Source organism: Chiloscyllium punctatum, chromosome 8, assembly GCF_047496795.1.
Source record: "Chiloscyllium punctatum isolate Juve2018m chromosome 8, sChiPun1.3, whole genome shotgun sequence".
NCBI lineage: Eukaryota > Metazoa > Chordata > Chondrichthyes > Orectolobiformes > Hemiscylliidae > Chiloscyllium > Chiloscyllium punctatum.
The window spans coordinates 80,810,644-80,835,254 of NC_092746.1; the positions used below are offsets into that span (position 1 = coordinate 80,810,644).

The window sequence follows — 24,611 nt, forward strand, 5'->3', positions numbered from 1 at the left end:
GAATTGCTCAGGTGCTTAGGGGGCCTCTGGCTTTCCCTCTGGCTGGTGCATTGCAAAGAAGAAAGCAATCAGTTGGCCTGCTGTCTATTTAACATCCTTCTCTCCCATGGTATAAATTGTCATGATCATTTGAAATTTTGCATTCTTATCTTGATGAGTGTCAGGCAAGGTGTCTCTTTTCGGTGATATTCAAGTATTTTGTTCCTTTAGCATCGGCTGGAAGCAGTTTTAGTAAGAAACAGAATGTACTCTATTCTGTGACAAGCAAGATCCAGTTTGCTATCAAAGCATTAATAATTTCTTACAGTCAGAATGGCCAGCTTAGTTATGGTTGACATGTTGATCTTGATAGAGATCCTGTTAGAGCGGAAATAAATAACAAAGTCCAATGAAGCAAAAACACCTTTTATTACCCTGTCACAATGCTGGGTTTGTGACAATTCTATTATTATGTTGCAATATGTACTTCTATGTACTTTTCTTAAAATCAAAGCAAATATAGGTAATAGAGGCCCTATACAAATTAACAGAATGGTTTGCCAAAATATCTTAATAATAAGGTGCCATCGTTTTTCTGAGAGCTGGTTGTGAAATATAAAGTAAACAATAAAGTAATCCATGCTTCAGTAAACAAATGTTATTGCTTATAAACCGCTTTTGGAGGGTAAAATTCCAATCAGAGGCACAAGCAGAGAGATATGCAGCTAAATCAAAGACTCTAGAAGTTATAACTATTGACTGTTGAAAATGTTACTTTGGAATTACAAGAAAGAACAGTTGATCTCACTTGGGTCAGATGGTAATTGATCTACTCTGTAAAGCTTGATAGTGAAGCATAGAAGTGAGTATTACACTTCACATACTTTTTAGTCATTTTTGCAGAAACAAACATTCCAGACATTTAACCTAGCAACCACAGTTTCAGTCTGCCCCTAAAGATGAGAAAATGAATACAAGTTAATGTCCATCACCCAATTACAATTAAATATTCAATCATTATATAATAAATGGTAGTGTCTCCCTGCATTTGCCTGATACCCTGTCTGTATCTGTCACAAGGCTACACTGTGTTTCTCTACAGTTTCATTAAGTATAGTTCTGCCTGCTCTTTTTTATTCTTCAGCTGATTACACTGCACTGAATAAGCAGCACTGATTAAAGCAATAATCACTTACCCTGTTATAAAATATAGACCCTGAATTTCCTCAGTGATCCTCCTCTTGATACAACATTGTGGAACTCCACAGAAGCTAAGCGACGCTACACACAAGAGAATATAACTAAGAAATGGAACACCAAAGCAGGGTTTGCCCTGACTCTCTGTCTGCACCCAGCTGGAGCATCAAACAATCAAGAGGACAGTAAGAAATGTTAGCAGGGCAAGAAATTCCTGAAAATCAAACTAAGTGTTTCCTCTATTGACCTGAACTGAGATGAGACTCTACAGCCAGCGTGTGATATTGACTGAAAGAGTTAACAAAGGCCCTCCATTGAGGGGAACACAATTGCTTCTGATAGGCTACCATAAAGTTATACTCCGCAGCCTAGGGAAGTCATAGTGACTAATGAGGAAGCATATTCTTTAGGGACCTTGGCTCTGCCTGTTATGCACTAGACTAGACCCCCTCAAAATATCATAAGAAGGTGGCCTTGACAGTAAATTATAAAGGTAAACATAAAGTGCTGTGTTCCACATGCAATGCAACCAATCAAACTACTCACTATTAAGCAAAGTACAATTTATCTCAAACAATAGCTAAAATACAGTAACAGAAAGAAGAACTTAGAACAACTTAACTCTATTGGAAAACTAACAGAATAATAGAACAATAACCATTACTAATTAACTGTTCCAACACAGTAACATCCCGTAAACACACCCCTTGGCAAAAAGGCAAATTCAGTAATGAGTTTTTCTCACATGCAACACCAGCAGTAGGAAGAGCAACCCCAGTTTCTAGTCTAGAGAGGGGAAAAATATAACTTCTACTTCTTTAAGATTCCAGCACCTTCTGCTGAATCTAAAAGCTAAAGAAAACTAGAATTCCTGGTTTGTGAAAGGTACCCACATCCATCCAGGCTGCTTCATTTTTGTTCCAACTTTAAAAAAAAACTCCCAAGACTCACAAGCTGTTAACATTACCACAGACTGAATGAGAGGTGACAAACAATCTCCCTCTTCAAAGAAAGAAGGACAAAATACACCTCTTAAAGCCACACATTGTCATTTGCCCCTCTTCCTAATATTTGCATGAAATAGATCACAAATAAATATGCACATAAGGAAGATGCAATACTTATTAAATTATTGTCTTTACCACTACTTTGTGTTTTTTAAAAGATTGCCAGATTTAGATACTTTTAGAGAGAAACCTCTCTCAGATAATATCAGCTCCCATTGGCCTCCCATGCCTTTTCTTCCCTTTATTCTGCAGATAAGAAAGCTTTTGGCATTTCAATTCCTTTCTTTGAAACTTTTTTTCCTATTTATTTACTTTATCTGTTCATCCTGTAACCTTTTGTAAACCTAGATTTTTGATAATGATCACAGTCATTGCCAAGTTGCTATTTAAATAGAACAGGTGTTGTGTTTCTTAAAGTATTAGGGTAGATTTGGCCCCGGTTCCTGCTGGGATCTATCTCAGAATATTGAAGGAGCTAAGAAAACAAATTGCTGGAGCATTGACTAACATCTTTGAATCCTTTTTGGCTACAGATAAGCTCCCTGAGGACTGGAGAATAGCTAATGTTGTCCTATTGTTTAAGAAGGGTAGCAGGGGTAATCCAGAAAAATACAGGCCTGCGGGCCTCACATTTGTGTGTTGGGAAATTATTGAAAAAGATTCTCAGGAACAAGGTCTATGTACATTTAGAAACAAAAGGACTTACTTGCAATAGACAACATGGTTTTGTGTGGGAGCTATCGTGCCTCACTAACTTGATTGAGTTTTTTGAGGAGGTGAAAAAGATGATTGATTAAGTAAATGCATTTGATGTTATGTATATGGACTTCAGTAAAGCTTTTGAGAAGGTCTGTCATGGCAGACCGTACAAAAGGTGAAGTCACATGGTACCAGAGGTGAGCTGGCAAGTTGGATACAGAACTAGCTTAGTTATAGGAGACAGAGGGTAGTGGTGGAAGAAGGCTTTTCGGAAAGGAAGGTTGTGACTAGTGGTGGTCCAGAGTGATCAGTACTGGGACCTCTGCTATCCGTGGTCTACATAAATGATTTGGAGGAAAAGCTGGTCAAATTAGTAAATTTGTGAGTGATACAAAGCTTAATGGAGTTGCAGATAGTGAAGAGGATTGTCAAAGGATACAGCAGGATATAGATCAGTTGGAGATATGGACAGAAAAATGGCAGTTGGAGTTTAATCTGGACAAACGTGAGGCGATGCATTTTGGAAGCTCAAGAACAGGCGGAAATTATACAGTGGAATATTGATATGCAGAGGGATTTGAGTGTGCAGGTCCACAGATCACTGAAGTTGACAGCACAGGTAGTTAAGGCAGTAAAAAAAGGCCTAAGGCATGCTTGCCTTCGTTGGAAGAGGCATTGAGTGTAAGGATAGACAAGTTATGCTGCAGCTTTATAGAACTTCAGTTCCACCACACTTGTAGTATTATATACAGTTCTGGTCACCATTCCACCAGAAGGATGTGTATGCTTTGGAGAGGGTATGTTTACCAGGATGTCGCCTGGTGTGGGGGTTTTAGCGATTGAAGAAAGGTTAGATAGACTGGGTTTGTTTTCACTGGAATGCAGGAGTTTGAGTGGCGACCTGATAGAAATTTATAAGATTGTGAATGGCATAAATAGAGTGGAAAGTATGAGGCTTTTTCCCAGGGTGGAGGGGTCAATGATGAGGGGACACAGGTTCAAGGTGCAGGGCGGGGAGGTTTTCTCACAAAGGGTGGTGAGTGCCTGGAACGTGCTGCCAGGGGAGGTGGTAGAAGCAGCCACAATAGCCGCATTTAAGAAACACCTGAATAGGAAGAGAATAGGGGGATATAGATCCTGTAAATGAAGTCAGTTTTAGTATGAAAGGACAAAATGTGTTGTCAGAGGCTTGGTGGGTCGAAGTACCTGTTCCTGGGCTGTATTGTTCCTCATTCCCTTCACTGTTGTTTATTTATCCTCATGTCTATTACTCAGCCTTCATTCTGTCAAGTGTCTTTAGAAATTGATTATGTCAAAAAGTCTAAGTGCAAATTATTGTTAATTGACCATTCCCTTTTTGTTCTGATTTTAGTTCCAACTTGTGATTTTGAATCTGGTCTATGTGGATGGCACTCTGCAGAAGCACAGAATTCTGTTGTGTGGTTGTACGTTCAAGCTCATAGTAGCTCTTCGAATGGCACAGCACCACTGAAAGACCACAGCACAAACTCTTCAGGGGGTAAATCCAGAAAATTTTATAAATTGCATTTGAAATGTAGAATTGTAAATATGTAACTCATGGAAACTTATGTATTGGGATCCTCTGATAAATCAGTTCATGATACAATTTGGAGGTGAGAGGTCTGGGGGATAGAACCTATAGATTAAAGTTAGTAGTTTGTGTGAAATCAATTGTTAATTTTAAATCAGAAATTGATAAAGTTTTGTGAAACTTGTGTTTTAGGGATATGACACAAAGACAGATTTCTGGAATTAAGTCACAGAACAGCTGAATTGTAGAATAAGTTGGAGGTGCTAATTTGCTTGCTCCTGTTCCTATGTTGCAGTGACCCAGAACAATATTGTACTGAGCACTCAGTACAGGTATGCTGTGATAACAGCAATCCTGGATGATGTCTCATTCTTCTGATGCCTTCAGATCCCAGTGTAATTTTCAATGTGGGGACAGTTTGGGAAAATCCAGCAACCCATACATCTCCAATTCCAAAACTGATTCAAGATGGTGCTGTCACCGGGCAACTTTATGCCAGCTTTTTACAGCAGGTCTTATTCTCACATTTTTTACAACTGTTCCACACTTTTAAAAATCAATTCTAAGTCTGTAAAAAGTACTCTTGTTTTTGCACACTTCCTGTGCAGTCATAACCTTGTATGCCTCGTTCTGTCTAAACACTCTACAAGCTTTACAGGTCAGTTCTGCTATAATGTGCATCTTGTTAATGTGAATTTGCTGTAATACAATTGATGAACTGGGGACACTGTTTCTAAAGCGTGAATTTTTAAAATGTGTGTTGGCAGCATTGCGATTACATCGCCAACACTTTAAGTGCTATTTCTAAAGTGCAATTTTTCTGTAATGCGGAGCTGATCAGGAATGTAACCATTGCATTACAGAAGAACTACCTGTATATCCTTATATGTTATAACCTGCCTATACTGCTCACAAAACAAAACTTTTCAGTGTACTTAGATATATGTGATAACAATAAATCAAATTAAATCATTACCTGTTAAGCTCCTTGAAGATTTAGCTTACAAGATAGAGAGGAAATGTTTGCATCTGAGAATGTGAGGAGATGTGGAGCACATTTTATGCACTGTAGTTGGGAGCACAATGGAAGAGAACATAGAACATAGAGGAGAACACAAGGAACAGACCTTTTGGCCCACCATGTCTATGCCAACCATGATGCCATTCTAAACAAATCATATCTGACTGCACATAGTCAGTCTTCTTCAATACCCTACCTCTTTGTGTCTGAATATCTCTTAAATGTTGTTATCATATCATCTTCTTCCGCCTCCCCTGGCAGCACGGTCCAGGCACCTAACGCCCTTAGGTATCTTCAATATTTCCCCCTCTTATTTTAAACCAATGCCCATTGTTTTTGACATTTGAACCCTGGGAAAAATTAGATTAGATTACTTACAGTGTGGAAACAACAGGCCCTTCGGCCCAACAAGTCCACACCGCCCCGCCGAAGCACAACCCACCCATACCCCTACATCTACCCCTTACCTAACACTACGGGCAATTTAGCATGGCCAATTCACCTAACCTGCACATCTTTGGACTGTGGGAGGAAACCAGAGCACCCGGAGGAAACCCACGCAGACAAGGGGAGAATGTGCAAACTCCACACCGTCAGTCGCCTGAGGTGGGAATTGAACCCAGGTCTCTGGCGCTGTGAGGCAGCAGTGCTAACCACTGTGCCACCATGCCGCCCTAAACAGGGGATTACTTAGATTACTTACAGTGTGGAAACAGGCCCTTCGGCCCAACAAGTCCACACCGACCCCCCGAAGCGTACCCACCCATACCCATTCCCCTACATCTAACACTACGGACAATTTAGCTTGGCCAATTCACCTGACCTGCACAACGTTGGACTGTAGGAGGAAACCAGAGCACCCGGAGGAAACCCACGCAGACACGGGGAGAATGTGCAAACTCTACACAGTCAGTCGCCTGAGGTGGGAATTGAACCCGGGTCTCTGGCACTGTGAGGCAGCAGTGCTAACCACTGTGCCACCGTGCCACCAAAGACTTGGACCTTCAAGTTTATCCACACATTTCATAACTTTATACACTTCTATCAGGTTGCCCCTCAGCATCCAAAGCTCTAGTAAGAACAATCCAAGTTTGTCCAATCTCTCTTTATAGTTAATATACCCTAAGGCTGGCAAACCTGTCTTGCACCCTGTACAAAGCCTCCACATCCTTCCTAAAGTATGGTGGCCAAAACTGTATACTATGCTCCAAACATGGCTTAACCAAAGTTTTATACAGCTGCAACATGACTTGCCAACTTCTATACTCAGTGCCCTGAACGATGAAGGTAAACATCCGATATGCTTTCTTTATCACTTTATCCACTTGCGTTGCTACTTTTAGGGAACTATGGACTTGTGCCCCAAGATCTCTCGGTATATCAATGCTCCTAAGGATCCTGCCATTTACTATACACTTTATTCTTGCATTTGATCTCTCAAAATACATTACCATACACTGTCCAGATTAAACTCCACCTACCCATAACTCTGCTCAACTTTCCACCTGACCACTAGCCTGCTGCAGGCTTTGACAACTTTCCTCACTACCCAGTGCTCCACCAATTTTCATGTTGTCTGCAAACTTACTAAGTAGACTACCTACATTTTCATCTAAATCATTTATATACGATACAAACAACGAAAGTCCCAGCATTGATCCTTGAGGAACATCATTGTTCATAGAGCCTCTAGTCAGGAAAAAAAAACCCTTCCACAACTATTCCCTGCCTGCTAATATCAATAAAATTTTGTATCCAACTTATAAAGTTGGATCCCATATGACTTAATTTTCTGAATCAGCATATAATGAGGGACATTGATAAATCCTTTAGTAAAGTCCAAGTAGGCAAAAGCCACTGCCCTAACCTCATCAATTATTTTCATCAATTCCTGAAAAAACACAATTGGATTAATAATACAAGACCTGCACAGCACAAAGCCATGCTCACTATCCCTAATAAGTCCATTCCATTATAAATTTCCTATCACTATATAAGGCTCAACATTTCAACTTGTTGAGGTAGAGAATTCCAAAGATGCACAAACTCTAAAAGAAATAAAATAGTATCTCTGTCCTAAAAGGTGACCCCTACTTTTAAAATAGTGTCCTCTCAAATCTGACATATAAGAGGATTTCCATATCCAACTTGTCAAGACCATTCGGGACCTTATGTGCTTCAGTCAAGTAACTCCTCACTCTTCAAAACTCTAGCTGAAAGAAAATCAGCCTGTCCAAACTATCATCATTAAACAACCCATTCCTTCCAAGAATCAAGCTAGTAAACCTTCTCTGAAGCATTCTGCTTGGCAATAGCAAGCCTAGCCATAGCTGGTATTTGGATTAGTGGTGCTGGAAGAGCACAGCAGTTCAGACAGCATCCAACGAGCAGCGAAATCAACGTTTCGGGCAAAAGCCCTTCATCAGGAAGGGCTTTTGCCCGAAACGTTGATTTCGCTGCTCGTTGGATGCTGCCTGAACTGCTGTGCTCTTCCAGCACCACTAATCCAGTATTTGATTTTCAGCATCTGCAGTCATTGTTTTTACCATAGCTGGTATTTGTCTTAGTGATTCTGGAGGATGAATCTCAGTCTACTTCCAGGCCCCATGCTCAACTTCAGCCCAATTAGGGTCACACCAGAAATGCAGATGAAGTGCAGGCTTGGGATCCAGAAGTGATCCAAGGCCTGGATTGCAAATCCAATCCCAAATTTCTGATAAATGTGAGTATTTCTAATTTAGGATGAAAGTTTATGGAAATTAGGCTAGAAATGGTTACTAAGTTGTGTTTCATGGACAAACTGTGGGCTCAAAAAATCATCTGGGAGAATTTATTCCTGCTGATAAACACAGAATATTGCTGTTTTCAGTCTATGGGCAAAAACTGGCAATTTTCTAACTCGTTAGTGGCTAAGCAATACAGACAAAACAAAACTAAGGCCACTATGAACTGGACTAAACCACTAGCCAATGTTATTGAACCTTGAATTAATGTAATAACAAGTACTTTGTAACTATTTACAGTCGTTAACTCATCATAATCTTTCTAAATTGTCAAAAACAATAAAAGGAAGGATATGCAAGCTAAAAACCAATTGGCATAAAGCCAACTGAATTTGCAAAAGGTGTATGTGAATGCATGCATAAGGCCCTTGTAGTAGAGTGGTAGTGTCCCTACCTTTGAGTCGGAGGTCTGAACTGAAGTCCCACTTGTTCTCAAGATTAGATTACTTACAGTGTGGAAACAGGCCCTTCGGCCCAACAAGTCCACACCGCCCCGCCGAAGCGTAACCCACCCATACCCCTACATCCAAATCTGCATTTACCTCTTACCTAACACTATGGGCAATTTAGCTTGGCCAATTCACCTGGCCTGCACATCTTTGGACTGTGGGAGGAAACCGGAGCACCCGGAGGAAACCCACGCAGACACGGGGAGAACGTGCAAACTCCACACAGTCAGTCGCCTGAGGCGGGAAATGAACCCGGGTCTCAGGCGCTGTGAGGCAGCAGTGCTAACCACTGTGCCACCGTGCCGCCCACGGTGTCAGAAATGTGTCAAAACATTTCTGAACAGTTGTTTAGAAAATACTTACAAATTAATGGATGCTTCAAGGCCAGCATATTGTTGTTAACGGAAAATTGTGTTTTAAAATGGAATAATTTTATTTTAAGAATTGATCATTTGAATAGATAAAAGGAAAACAATAGATATTCATAGATTTTCAGGAGACATTTGATGAGTTGCTCCACAGAAAGCACACGACTAACCCTCCATGTCTAGCAATAGAATCCAATAAGTAAATTACCAAAGACAAAAATTCTGTTGAATCCTTGATAGCTTTTTCACTGCTGAGCTTTTCCAGCAACACATTTTCAGCTCTGATCTCCAGCATCTGTAGTCTTCACTTTCTCCAAGCTTTTTCACTAGCCTCATGCATTAAAGTGCAAAGAATCATTCGCCTATTTCCAGCAGAATCAGAGCAAGTGGCAGCCAGGAATGATAGGCTAAACTCAGTTTTCTGGATTAGTGGTGCTGGAAGAGCACAGCAGTTCAGGCAGCATCCAACGAGCAGCTGCTCCTTAGATGCTGCCTGAACTGCTGTGCTCTTCCAGCACCACTAATCCAGTATTTGGTTTCCAGCATCTGCAGTTATTGTTTTTACCTTTTTTAAACTCAGTTTTCTGACTTCTGAGCTGAAAATGTGCTGCTGGAAAAGCGCAGCAGGTCAGGCAGCATCCAAGGAACAGGAGAATCGACGTTTCGGGCATCAGCCCTTCTTCAGGAAACTTCCTGAAGAAGGGCTGATGCCCGAAACGTCGATTCTCCTGTTCCTTGGATGCTGCCTGACCTGCTGCGCTTTTCCAGCAACACATTTTCAGCTCTGATCTCCAGCATCTGCAGTCCTACTTTCTCCTTTCTGACTTCTGAATACTGTTGAGAATACTAGTGGGTGCTGAGAGTCAGTTTCCTCTGCTTAGAGATGTAAAGCTAGGGGTTATAGTCACAGACAATGCATTGGCTATTTAGGACTGAGATGAGGAGAAATTTCTTCACTCAAAGAATTTTGAATGTTTGGAATGATCTACCCCAGACAAATATGGATGGGCTGCTCAATCGGAGCAGATGTTTAAGTTAGTCAATTGTCAGATTTTAGGCACCAAGAGAGTAAGGATGGTGCATGGGGTAGGATAAGACAGTCGAGTTGATTTGAAACTTTAGCCATGATATCACTGACAGGAAGAGAAGGCTTGAGGAGTTGCATGGTCTGATCCTGCTCCTAATTGCTATGTTCTTATGTAACATTCTCCTTCATTTTAATTCACAGGCCATTATGTCTGGGTAGAAGCTAACAACTTCACATTCTCCCAGACAGCTTTCTTTAATAGTTCTGTGTACTACAACTCAGGGCAAAACTGCCATTTTGAATTCTTCTACCAAATCAATGGCAGGAATGTACTCACAGTGTTATTGCAAACCCAGGAGGTGAGTCAAGGCAATGGCTATTTCAGTTAGTGAATAAAAATGAATCTTGCAATGAAAGCTTGAGTATGAAAAATGCTAAAGTATCACACTATCCCTTTATTCCATATGTTTCCAGAAATACACATTGTGCTACATTCACATTGTTTTGAAAAATAAGGGTGTTAAATATCTCTCTTTCATATATTTTAAATACACAGTATTAAAATGACAATAGATGTGGTTACGCTATAGAAATTTCATGCAAATCCTTGTTGATGGAACAATGGTAGGAAACTGAACCATTATATGTTTGTTGTAATGATCTTTTAACACTCTTTAATAAGGATATTAACTACTTCATCAGTAAAAGAAGAAAGCCCTATAGTTATGTTAAGTAATGCAAAAACAAATCTGTACAAAGCTTTAATCCAGTCCGTTGAATAATTCCAAGAAACATCTTCAATGCGACCATGTCAAATATTCTTTTTTTTCCTCAACACTGTCAGCTCTGGTGCCAATTTCTGAATATAGATATAAAAAATGTTCACACTCATTAGCTACCATATCAAAGAAAGCATAATTAATATTGTGGTTAATAAAGTGACACTACCTTGGTGCTATCTTCAAAAAGTTTCTTCTTGTACACTCCAGAGGGAAATAATACTGTGGGAAGAACACACACCAACTGAAAACCAATGGATCAGAGGGGAGGTGCAATCTCTTCATTGCCTAAGCCAGTTTCAGGTATAGATTGTTCAATTTATTCATTAGAATACTTATATAGTGCTAAAAATTAGAAGTTGCTGTCTGATAACACACATTCTGCCATGCACTTCTGACAGAAATGCTCATCCATTTTCCATTATAATTCACACTTGTTAAAATTCAAGCATTGACATGAAACTTAAGCGAGTGAGAAATTCATTGTCTCAAGGGAAATGAAAAGCAATCAAAACTACATTACAGGAGGAACACAAATTATGAACGACCAGCTTACAAATGCTCATACTTATGAATCTTGACCCCATACTTCCCATTTCAAACATATTTTATAAGAATATTTCCTGTACTTATGAATGGCTACAGTACATTGTCTTGCATTGTGTTCCATCTTGCGTACAAATTGACTTGTAAACAGATTCAGGAATGGAGACTGAATATATCAGAGGCTGCTGTCAAGATACGAGCATGCATTAGCAATTAATGCATGCCTTTGAGTCACTAACTAACTCAATCTGAGGGAATGGAGTCTCCTTCTGCTCAGGAAATTGGCAATATGGCAGTGTGGGGTGTGAAGACACTGTGGGTGCAGTCCAAGGTACCATAGATATTACATTTACTATTGGAATTCCTTCCAAGAGATGTCATGGATACACTGTCCACAATGTCACCTCCTACAATCTAGGAAAAACGTACTGAATAAAACTTAAGAGCAAAGGTGAACTTGATAATGCACAAAGTGCTGTATATATTTTAGATCATTTGCAGTAGAAAACAGCAATAAGCAACAGTCTCCTTTATGAAGCAATAATGCATGATGCATTGCTCCACAGTGATGTTATGGTGCAAGCCGTGCTGTTTGAGGATCTGTTGTATGTGTGGATTTCAGCACTATTTCCTCCTACTCTAACTGATCCTGCACTTTCTCATCTCCTTCACTACTCCCCCATGTCCTAAACCCCAAAGGTAAACCAAACTGCACATAACCACAATACATCAGCTCTGAGGACAAGCAAAGATAGTTCAACACCAATTAACTCTTGCCAAAACTCTTGCAGTTGAATAGCAGAAATTAGAATTTGCTTGCAAAAGGCAAAATTAAAATTCAAAAATTAACCAACATTAGAAAGGGCCAAAAGAGCAACAAACATAAATGGAAGTGATGAACCTTTTAAATGGCATGGCTGCATGGTCTTTGCATCCTGCTGTGTCTGCTGTTTGTAATGGAGCAAAGTTATCAAGTATAATTTGATAATATCCCAACAAACTTTCCATTGCTGAGGAATGAGCATGGACTCTCAGCAATCTTTAGTTTTGAAAACAGATGGAGATGAACTTGTCTGTTAATTTAGAGAAATGTTGGGAAAAATGCTTTTGGAAGATGGATTCAAGCATCTGTATAATCTGGCGTTTGTCCAACTTGTTAATTATATGTGGAACAGCTATTGTAATATTAATTAAAACAATTACAAAAATGTGATTCAGCAGTTTTAACTCTTAGTGGAGTTGTTTAGATCTGTACCAGAGAGAACCCCTCTACAAATAATTATAGGGGCTGTAGCAAATCAACAGCAAAAACCACTGAACTAGTAAGAAACTACCCATAGAGAGTTAGGGATCTCCGTAGTTCCCTTTACTGAGACCAGTTTGTTCTGGAGTCAAGTCAAAGGAATCAGCAGCTCACAGCAAGCAGGGAAAACAGCAAATTACATTGAACTATTCTGACCTTCAGAATAAATAAAAAAAATTGAATGCTGTCACTTTTAGTTTATATTTGTTAGAAATACTGCAATGAATGATTGGGGAATGCACATTGGATTAAACTAGAAGTTAAATGATTATAAACTTTAAAATGATTCTTTAAAAATATACGCAATTTATTATAACAGAGAAATTTTACACTCAGCAAATATAAATTTAATCTTAAAGGATCAGTAAGTCTGTGTGCTTTTAAAACTGCAGTCGCATTGTAGAGCTATTTCTAGGCTTTTACATTGAGATTGAGAAAATGTAGTTATGCTTCAGTACAAAGAAATTGCAATGTTTTACTGAGTTTCTCATTACTATTTCTGCAGGTTACATTTGTAGGTTCTGTTCAAAGCAGGACAGGATTCTTGGCCCTGGATAGTCTGCAATTCCATGACTGTGAAGAGACACTTTTATCAGGATCCTGCCCACCTTCAACATTTACTTGTGGAACTGATCACTGCATTCCTATGAATTCAGTTTGCAACTTCCAGGCTGACTGTTGTGATGGTGCTGATGAAGACAAAACAGTCTGCTGTAAGTGCCTCACGTTTCTGGGTCAGAAATTAAATGTTTGCTTCTCATTGGTTTTAACATTTCAAACTGTGAAAATATATTTGAATGTTTTGTCAGGACTGACAGAATTGATATGGAAGAGTATTGAAATGTGCTGATTGCATGTTGAAAACTGAATTATGCAAATCTCTATTCATGGAAGCACTTAAAAACCATACTTCCGAGTGCATAAGTGTGAATATTAAATATAGCACCACATCCTGATTTTTCTTCGTACATTTCACCCAACCATAAATCTGCTGCTCATATATATATTTATGAACTTTATGAACAATGTATAGAACAAAGTATAAGGAATTAGATTAATTATTGAAAATGCATGCTATTATAATAACATTCGGTAAGATTGATGCAATGATCATGTTTGAATTCAATTTGGATTGTTGGCAGATTTACTCCTCTGATAGCTACAGGTTCTGAGGTAGACATGTTTGATCACTAAGCTTCATTATGCCTTCAATGTGGAGTTAGGCTACATATCTGGCCATAATCTCATTGAATGGTAGAACAGGCTTTAGGGGCTGATCTGGTTGGTTTCTGTTCCTAAGATCCTTCTGTTGTTGTAAATGCACTGCATTTGAGCACAAAAAGCTGATCCACAGCTCAAGGATTTTGCTTCTTTTAGCCAGTTCTGTGAACTGGCATTCCTCTGTGCAACAAGTAAAGGCAATATTGTGTCATAATGTTGTTTATTGTATTGAAGCTGAATCTAGGTAAGTAGATATGCAGTAATATCTAGGTGGAAGTGGGTACTGCAGATGCTGGAGATTAGACTCAAGATTAGAGTGGTGCTGGAAAAGCACAGCAGGTTAGGCAGCATCCGAGGAGCAGGAAATCAACATTTCGGGCAAAAGCCCTTCATCTGCTTATGGATGTAAAGAAGTAAGTCGAGAAAAATTACCTTAATAGAATGGCAAAGATTACACAGTTCATCTGATGAGTCCTAAAATTATTACTCATTCCACCTCCCATTTTGAAAGGGGTCAATTTTTATCTATTTACTTTATTCTTTGATGGGATGTGGACATCATTGTTGAAGTCAGCATTTTTTTAACCCATCCCTAATTGCTCTTGAAATGAGTTGGGTCATTTCAGAGATCTGTTAACAGTTGATTATGTTGACTCTGTGTCAGCAGTTACATGCAGGCCAGAAGATTTCATTCCCTAAAGGATATTAGTGGCCCAAATGGATTTTTATGACAATTGTTGATAGTTCTTTACTCATCAGTATTGCTGAAACCAACTTTACAATTTCAGTTTTAATAATTAAATTTAAGTTCTGGCAGCTGTCATAAACCCATATCTCTAGAGCTTTAAGCTGGTTCTCAGGATTTCCAAACAACAGACATTTCCAGATGTTTCCATCTTCCATCTTGCAAGAAATGACAAAGACTGATATTTGTATGTGTTTTAACTCAAGGTTAAATGTTACCTCACTCACACCAAGTTTGAACATGAGCTGTTTCAGTATCTGATGAATTTTGAATGGCATTGAACACTGTGCAATCATCAGTAAACACCCCCACTTCTGACCTTATGATGAAGCGATAGTCATTAATTCGGCAGTTGAAATTTTTGGGCCTGAGACTTAATCCTAAGGAACTCCTGCAACAATAGCCTCAGGCTGAGATAAATGGCCTCTAGGAACTTCAACCATCTTTCTTTGAGCTCACCACGATGCCAATGAACAAAAGAAAACCTCATCTCCCCAACTCAATTGCTATTGAATTAAATTTTTTAAGGTCACATTTGGTAAATGGCTGCCTTGATATTAAGGATAGATAGTGTGACCTCACTTCTGGAATTTAACTGTTTCTGTCCATGTTGGAAACAAGTAGTAATCAGATCAGGAGCCTAATGTCCATAGCAGAACCAAAACTAGGTGTCAATGGACAGGCTGTGTCATCATGCCTTTAGTCTTTGGCTACTCGAAACCCATAAGAAGTAGATGTATATGGCGTAAGACTGAAAAAACAGTCCCTGACACATAACTGCATAATGGAGAGGATGTTCCAAGTGCTACTTGATGAAAGCAGCATAGTGGGTGGAAACTTGGGACAGGATTACATACATTTTCTCAAGGGGCACGCAGGGTTCTTCTGTCTACTCTTGGAAAATTAACAAAAGTAGAAATGTCTAACTTTTTTGGACCTCCTCTGGACCTAACTCCTCTGCCATATCACTGCAAACTTGTTCAAGACTAACAGTTCAGGCCTGATGATAGTTAGTCTGAATTTACCCATTTAAAGAAGGACTTTACTAATTTCTGGTTAGAGAAACAGCTGCTGGGAATATAAACTTAAAATGCTAGACTTTTGGAATTGGTGTGGTTCCTGTGCATGATATTAACTGCTGGTAATAGGTGGTTATTATTAGTGGGCGTGTTTTAAATCATCCCGTTATTAGCTTTCATAGAAGACCATTTCACCTCCAAGCTTTGTCAATTCCAGTCTAACTTCATTACTTGCTTTACACAATTACACTACCTTAAATTCCAAATGTCCACTTTACTTTCCTTATCTATGCTAAGTTTGATACCAAACACAATTGCTTCCATCTCTCTTTCCAAGTGGTTCCCTAACCTTAGCTTGTTCAAATATTTCTTATCTGTACCATAAAATCAAATGTCAAATTGCTTGCCCTCTTCATGTGCTCTTCAACCATCTGGAAAAAGCTGCCTACAGCCAGAAGGCGAATCACTGCTTCAGCTCCCATTCTAAATGGGAGAATTGACAAGCGCACAGATACTTCAAAATTGTCAGGGATCACTAATGTGCCCATCTTCAAAAAGGTGTATGCGCAGCTAGATTTACTGACAGTGGCACACTTCATTAATTCCAGTGTTCAACAAGCGTACCTATCATCAAAATAAGTCCATATCCCAGCTGCTGTAATAGAGATAATTAACTATATTGCTGCCACATTTGACTACTTCGATGACATGTTTGTCTTTAGCCTTTTATTTGTTCATAGATTTGTACTTATTTTTCTGTTGGTCATTTTTTTCATTAGTTACATCAAATTATTTGTTCTGTCTCTAAAATGCAAACCTAAGTTTTGTCTTCTATGACACACCCTCTCATTAAAGCCTTTGATATTTTTGCATCTAAGTAGGTGTACTATACCAAATTTCCCAGAATATAGCAACAGCATTTAAGCAAGTCAAATGATTAAATGCCTGCCTCTGAACAAAAACTCTTGAGTGGCTTCTCAAAATTATTTGAAAGGTAGCTTGAGTGGGTATTACAAGAGCTTCTTTCAAGTGAAATATTATTGCTTCTTTTAAAACAGAGAAGCATACTGTGTGTCTCTGTAAAAAAAAATGCAACACTGTTCTGATTACTTACCTATTGTTCCCTTAATGGATGCTTAGAAAATCTACATTTTTATGTAAACATGAAACCCTAAATTTGAGAAAACTGCCATAATTCTCTTATGTACTCTTAAGGCATTACTTATAATGAAAGATGCTTATTCAAAATTATTATATCACCCCAAATCTTCAGATAGGAAGATAGTTGTTAAATCAGTGTAAGATCATGCAAATACTCTGATGAAGCTAACTGCATGATAACTGCCTGGGAAGATGAAACTTGTAATGGTTAACTACTTGAAGTTTCGAACCCTCTGATAAAACCTCAATTTCTGAGTCAGAATCAAAGATTTCAGATGGTTCTGACTGACTCAGACCTCTCAGTTGTTCAGAAACAAAATATCAAAACCCGATCTTACTCCCGAATAACTATTAAACTGAACTCCCGATTCACCAGTGAACCATCAACTACTTATCCATCAATATCCAAGGACCCTAACACCATCACATCCCTGTCCCAACAACCTGTCTCCTCCTCCCCTGTTTTTGACTCAACACTACCGCTGATCCAAAACCACGCATTGACCTGGACCCAACAGCCTCCCTTCCAGACTTTACCAGCCTGGCCATTCTCCCAGAAACACCTTTACAGGACAACTCCCTAGGATCTGCCACTACCCCACTGACCTACTAACCTCTCCACTGCCCACCCCTCTTGGACCTGACACTACCCTAACACAACTCCTTTGCACCAAACAACTCTACTTCTCCTCACCTATCCCTTTAAAAACATGCCATAAGAATTCCTTATCCCCTCATAAAACTACCATGTTATTCCCTAATATTCATCTGCCACCCTACATGCCTACTCCCCTATTCTCCTCTTCCACCTGGCACTCTGACCTCTCACCCACCTGGCATTATGACCTCTCACACACCTGGCACACATAAACGTAAATAAGAGCATATAAAGTAAAAGAGGTGCAAACCACTCAGTCCCTCAAGGCTGCTCTGATGATTAAAACAGTTATGGCTATACTGATTACTCCATTTTACTGCCTACCCTCATTAACCCCTCATCCCCTTGCTTTCCAAGAAACTATTCTACCTTAAAAATATTCAAAGACTCTGCTTCCGCTGCCTTTTGAGGAAGAAAATTCCAAAGACTCACAATCTGTGTGAGGATAAAAGTCTCCTTATCTTTGTCTTAAACGGGTAACTGTTTATTTATCCCATTCACAGCTGGAGACAACAGAATATACTGTCCTCTCCCACAACTACATTCTTCTGCTGGTTAATGTAAGGAAAATACATTCTTGGTTACAAATAACTGGATACACTTTAAGTCCTTTAGCAATGTCCTGTCTACTGACCTAGTGGTGTTTCTGACCAAGTCAGTCTCAAAACGTGACAGCATGATTACTGGAGAAATATCCTCTTCCCAGTTTGGGAAATTCATTGTCATGCCAGGAGGAGGTGGAAGCCCAAGTTTCATCTCAAACTATGATCTTTAACTCTCATTGTGTGCAACTTACATCTTCCAATCTGTTAGAATTTTCTCAAGAACCATTCTAAAAAAAATAAGTTTTTGTTTCGGAGTACATTTCATTTCATTTCGGAGTACACAAGTCCTTCCAAATTCCTTGGTAGAGATGTGGGGACAATTTATTCCATAAAGTTTTTCCTAATTGTTTCATTGGTAAGTTGGGGGTTAACTTAATCAGATACTGCAGGATGTTGGCATATATCCCTGTGTTGCTGTAATTATTCTACTGAAGTTGCAATGCAAAGTCAGGGAAACCCAGCCCTGGAAGTTCACATTCCAGAAGCATCACCTTCCAAGAATATAACCTTCAACTTATCATGAATAATGCGGGATCCTCAATGTTAGATTCCATTATTAGGAAACATTCCTGTTTGAATGCATTTGTTATATTTTACACTTGTTACTTGTTTGGATTTAAATTTCAACCAATTGGAGCATGAGCATTGAAAAACCATGTGATTCAAATGAGGGCAAAGCACTTATGCAATTGATTGTGAGACATTAATTCAGTTTAGCTGTTCTGAGCTGATCAGAACTCTGAGACTTAATTGCCAACAATTAATTCATTATATTACAGTCCAAAGTTTATTCCTCAGCAGATAACATCAGCTTTTTTTCAAACTTTGTACTGCAGAGCCTGGCACCACCAGGGCAATATTGGTCAATGAATAACAAAAAGGCCTAATTTCATTGTTCATATATTATTATGCAGGCAAAGATATGCTGAGAAGTAAATTATGGTCTATAAACAATCCAATTGCACTGGAATGTACAGTGTTTCCAGTCAGTTGATTCAATTAATGACTAAAACCTATACCTCATTAAAAACCTGAAAGGTGAAGTTATGTTTCCATGTTGATTGTTTCCGAGCAAAATTATATTTGTGCTATATTTAAGGAGTAAATAAAAAGATTGATTTGATTTTAATTCATTTTTGCTTTTATTCTTCAAGGTCTCTCACTTTAACAATGCAGCTTAAAAGGGGAGGGGAGACCTCTGTACTGCACTGCTTTGAAGCTCTCTAAATACCCTAACAGTAACCTACTTCTTTTTTTGTTTTCCAGCAAATTATACTTTGTGTAATTTTGAGTCTGGTTTTTGTGAGTGGATGCAGCTACCATCGAATGGTTCTGTGTGGGTTAGAGGACAAGGCCGAACATCCTCTGGGTTAGGATTATCTATTACAGACCACACAACAAACACCAGCCAAGGTGAGAACTTCCAGTTGTAATTTTATTGCTTATGTTCAATAGAATCCTGAGCAGGCTGGAAGATTGCTCATCAAACCAAGTTGTTTACAGATAAACATACCAGTTTAGGGGGAGGTGATATTCTCATGCTATTATCGCTACACTATTAATCCAGAGAGCTAGGTAATATCCTGAGGACCTGATTTTGAATCCCATCGTGGTTGATAGTGAAAATTGAATTCAATAATAATCTGGAATTAAGAGTGTAATGATGACCATGAAACTATTTCCGATTTTCTGGGAAATCTCATCTTGTTCACTAATGTCCTTTTAGGGAAAGAAACTGCAATTCTTACCTGGTCTGGCCTACATGTGACTCCAGACCCACAGTAATATTGCTGTCTATTAACTGCCCTCTGGCAATTAGGGATGGGTAATATGTGCTGGCCTAGCCAAAGGCACCCACATCTGTGAATAAATTAAAAAAGGAGAAAGTGGCTAAATTACAGTCACAGTGCTAGATCATATCATTTAAGCTTTGTGGAATATTTCAGAGTGCTTTAAAACACATATATAATCATGAATCAGCATATGATGTTTATAACAGAAGACTGATAGACAGCTCAGGGAATTCTTACATATTCTTACATTTAAAAAGGGAGACAGAACATGTCCACGAAATTGCAGATCAGTTAGTTTAGTACTGGTGGTCAAAAAATAATGAAATCACAATTAGAGAATAGAAGGACATCTAGAAATGAGAAACGTAAAGATGAACAATTGGCGTAGGAATCATTGCTTGAACACCTTATTTATGTAAAAAATTTAAGCTATTTATTATACAAAACTACACAATTCTGTTAAATTGATTTGTTCATTATTGTCATGGCAATGTTAATCTACTTGTTTAAGAGTCCTATTAAAATACAATCAAAGGTGTTTGATAATGATTAACATTCATGCACACGTTATCACACAAAGGAACTTCAAAATCCCATAAGGAATAGAAAAGAGAGGTGCCTGGGCCTATTGTAAGCTATCAAACTCAGCAAATAGTGGAGTGGCACTCTTATTTGTTGCTACAAGCATGGAGATTCAACAAAATATGTATACAGACTATCACACAGATGACCTCATTCATAAATTCTGCCACCAGTGTTGATTACTAAAAATTTGATTATCATTTTATTTAACCTTGTTGAAGCCTTTGCTTTTAGTCCCCATTCTGTTTACTAATTACTGACTCCCATCATTCTCCCTGTCAACAGCCTGAGATTGGACCTCTCTATTTGCAATGTTGGTGTCACATTTTACATCAAACTGACCTTCCATCCTTACGTTTGCACCATTGCTAAAGTTTTCTATTTCAACCTCTGTAACTTGGTCCTATAACTTTATAATGCCCCGAAGAAGCTACTTGGATATTTTGTTGTATTAAAGGTGCCAAATAAATACAGATTGTTGTTCTAACATTAGGCCTTGGAGCGAGTGTGAATGTCTGAAAGACTGTATGACCACACTGACCCTTGAAAATAAATGTGACACAATATTGTATCGTCCTGATGGATGTCCTGTTTATTTTATCTGCTGTGGAAGCACTTGGGGTAAACAACTTGAACTCTGACCCTTCTTTCTTAGTTTCTGCAACTTGAAACTGGCAAAGTGTTTCGCTGACAATACTGAAATGTTGAAAAGGCAATAGTGTTTTTTCATTGCTGCTGTGCAAAAGTTATTTTTCAATCTGCAAAACAGCTCCATAGCAATATTTTACAGTGAATGAATAAGACAAAATAACATTTTGGCATAGAATTCTGAGATTTTTAACCATAATTACATTCATTTCTGATTATGGGCACTAGTTATGATAGCAGAACAAGTTAACTTCTTCTTACCTTGCATGACATATTCCACATTTCTTCTACTGTTTTGGAGATTGGATTTTGCAATTCTAATTTTATATGAAAAAGTTGATTCAGTGGCAGTTGTTGTAATCAATCAATGTTTCTATCTGGTTTAATGGGTTGCCTCTCTGTTCATATCAGAAGGAAATATGAGTTGAGAATAAACAAACGCCAATACTAGAAACTACAGACTGATTTAGGGAGTGAGTGTGTATTATGATGAGGTTGGGGAGTGGTGATGGTCTTTCAAGGGGGAGAAGGGTATTTTGAAGGGAAGGAGTGTGTCTTATGGGGTGAGGGAATCTTTGCATGAGGGTGAGGAGTATATTGCAGGGATGGAGGATGGATTTATCCAGGAAGGAGCTAGTTTAACTAATCGTGGCCCCAATAAAGTGGAGGCGAGACCATGATAATAGTCTGGCACACATCAATAAGGAATATTAGGCTTACTCTTATCCGATTTCACTTCTGTCTATGATCAAACATTCAGCCAAACACATAAATTGATGATGGTCTGAATACTGTCAGGGATAAGACATGACTGTGGGGATGCACAGCAGGCAGTATTGGATTGACTGCTCATTAAACAAATCATTTTCATTTCCTTTGGGATGAGGCCCCGAGGACTGTTTTCCACCACTTTCCTCTTAATGCAGATATCTTGCATACGTTACAATAAGGTCTGGAAAAACAATGGGAAACTCTCAACTTCTCCAGTTCAGCCAATCTCTCACTTGATAAAGAAGTTGTGTTATGAGCCTAGCTGAGTTTGCTACTGGGCAAGTCAGGTCCCAGAGCGAAATATGACTGGTTTTTTTCATTTCTCTTCTCCAAGTTTAATGTTGCAGTCTTTCACTGCAACATAACCACACAAGCCTGCAGATTTGATTTTAACAATAAAATTATACAGAAGAAATAAGAATAAAATAAATGAAATCAAGGGATCTAACATAACATGGTTTGAAAGATTTCAAAACAATGGCAAAACATTGTTATCTACCACCCAATACCATCACACTGAACTACATTTTCACAAATCTTGTTGTCTGTGATATAAGGCCTTTTCTTATAAGACTGGATGACACAGTGGCTCAGTGGTTAGCACTACTGCCTCACAACCCTAGGGACCCAGATTCAATTCCATTCTTAGGTGACTGGATGATGGAGTTTACACATCCTCTTTTTGTCTGTGTTGGTTTCCTCCAGGTGCTCTGGTTTCCTCCCACAGTCCAAAGATGTGCAGGTTAGTTGGCCACACTAAATTGTCCATAATGTCCAGTGACATGCAGGCTAGGTGGTTTAGCCATAGGAAATGCAAGGATAGGTTCGAGGAAGGTCTAAGCGGAATGCTCTTCAGAGGTTTGGTGTGGACTCCATGGGCTGAATGGCCTGCTTCCATTTCTTAAATACTTCCACATCTGAGATCTTAGATTTTCTCAGCTTTGAATAACCCCCAAAGTAGGTTTCTAACTAAACACTTCTGGTCAGGAACCTTTCCTTACACTGAGGTAATTTATTCATTTAACTGTTGTAAACAATCTCCTTTTCTAGGAGAATAAGTGCTTGATTGTATTTGACTTCAGTCATGTCTCCCTCAAACTGAACTAAATATAAAACATCTTAGCTTCTGATACAGCTGAGCCTTAATGTTCATTTTCCCTATTGTAACCCCTCACAATATCAACAAATATTCATAAACAGTCCAGGAGTCCTTGCAGTTTCTTGCTCTCTGACACATATTGGTTTAATACCATGGTTCAGGAAAGATCAACTTAATTAACTTTTAAACCTCTTCACAATATAAACCTCTGCAACATTCAAATATCACTAGTTTTAAATCCAAATTCTAGAAAAAATAATTATTAATATTTCTAAATCCAACACTTTTCATTAAACTTGGGTTATCCTCTGGAATCTGCTGTTTACCCCTCCCTCCCACCTGATTGGCTCTTAACAACCCTCTTGGACAGTAAGGAATGGATCCAAACCCTAGTGCCTTGTATAGTTTGGTAAAGTTTCCAGTGGGAAATGTTTATATTTATCCTGCAGTATTTCAAATTGTGGCTGGGTAAAAATGCATTCATAAGAAAAAAGCATTATACAAATTGAATACCTCTAAAATGAAGTAATTGTTTTTACGTTCTCTTATATGATAGGAATGTTCATCTATTTCAAAGCAACTTCAGAACATAAATCAATGCATACGATTCAACTTGGCATTCCTGTTTTAAAGAACCAATTAGTCGATGGTCTTCCATGTCAGGTAATTATATTTCTAAAAAGTAATTTGTTTAAAATGGAGGCTGATGAAAAGAAAACAAAATAAATACTGCAACATGTCAAATTTTGAAGAGTTTGTTGGCTTGAGATGCCCCTTACAGATTTTGTAGCAGATGGTAGTGGCAATTTATTTCTTCTATCTCTTGTCATTGCTGTTTTCTGATGCTCCAGGTCCCATTACCATCCTGTATTTATGTTGGACAAGAGGATGAATTCCCATGAGACTTCTCCTGTGCAGCCGATGTAACATTGGCAGAAGTTTGTCCTTAAGCTTATCTAATGCCAAAGTTTAAGGCTGAGCTGGAGGAATCCCAAGAAACTTCACATCACATTTTTCTCATGGAGACAAATGTGTTAAATGGGCTGATGGTGGACTACAATGAATTATTGAGAAATTATGTCAGTTATACCAACAAATCTGTTGTTCAAATTCATTATCATTCCAACGACTGTGATCTGAATTTAAAATGGCCATATTATTACAGCAATTCTTGCAGCCTCTCAGGCATCTGTGAATATCTGTTAGTTTACAAATAAATAAGAGCAAGAGTAGTCAATATGACCCCTTGAAACTGCTCCACCATTCAATATGATTGTGGTTGGTCTTCTACCTCAATCCCAGTTCCCTGCCTATGCCCATTTCAAAGCCATTTTGTTTTATTTGAACACTTAAGGCATGATATAAATGATTAAAGGATCTTAGATAAAATAAATTTCACCATGGTCAACTGTTTGAACATAAATATAAGAATAGCACATTTTCTGCAAACTAAAAATTTCAGCTGCTTTATGATAAAGGAATGTGGAGGAGTACATGCTGTACAAAAGGCTGGTTTAACTTATGCAAAAATGGTATTTAGCTGTCTGGCCACTGATACCTTCAACAGTACGTTTCAGGAATCCTTTGAGATACTTGTTC

The 24,611-nt window shown here is 38.6% G+C and overlaps 1 protein-coding gene across 1 annotated transcript in view; it reads left to right on the plus strand.

Annotated features, from left to right (window-relative positions):
• LOC140480282 (MAM and LDL-receptor class A domain-containing protein 1-like) overlaps positions 1-24,611 on the plus strand; it is a 404,689-nt gene that overhangs the window by 62,573 nt on the left and 317,505 nt on the right. The window contains exons 6-11 of the mRNA XM_072574989.1: positions 4,255-4,401; positions 10,284-10,441; positions 11,072-11,164; positions 13,216-13,423; positions 19,386-19,532; positions 23,569-23,675. Coding sequence (XP_072431090.1) covers positions 4,255-4,401; positions 10,284-10,441; positions 11,072-11,164; positions 13,216-13,423; positions 19,386-19,532; positions 23,569-23,675 — 860 coding nt within the window. The remainder of the gene's footprint in view (positions 1-4,254; positions 4,402-10,283; positions 10,442-11,071; positions 11,165-13,215; positions 13,424-19,385; positions 19,533-23,568; positions 23,676-24,611) is intronic.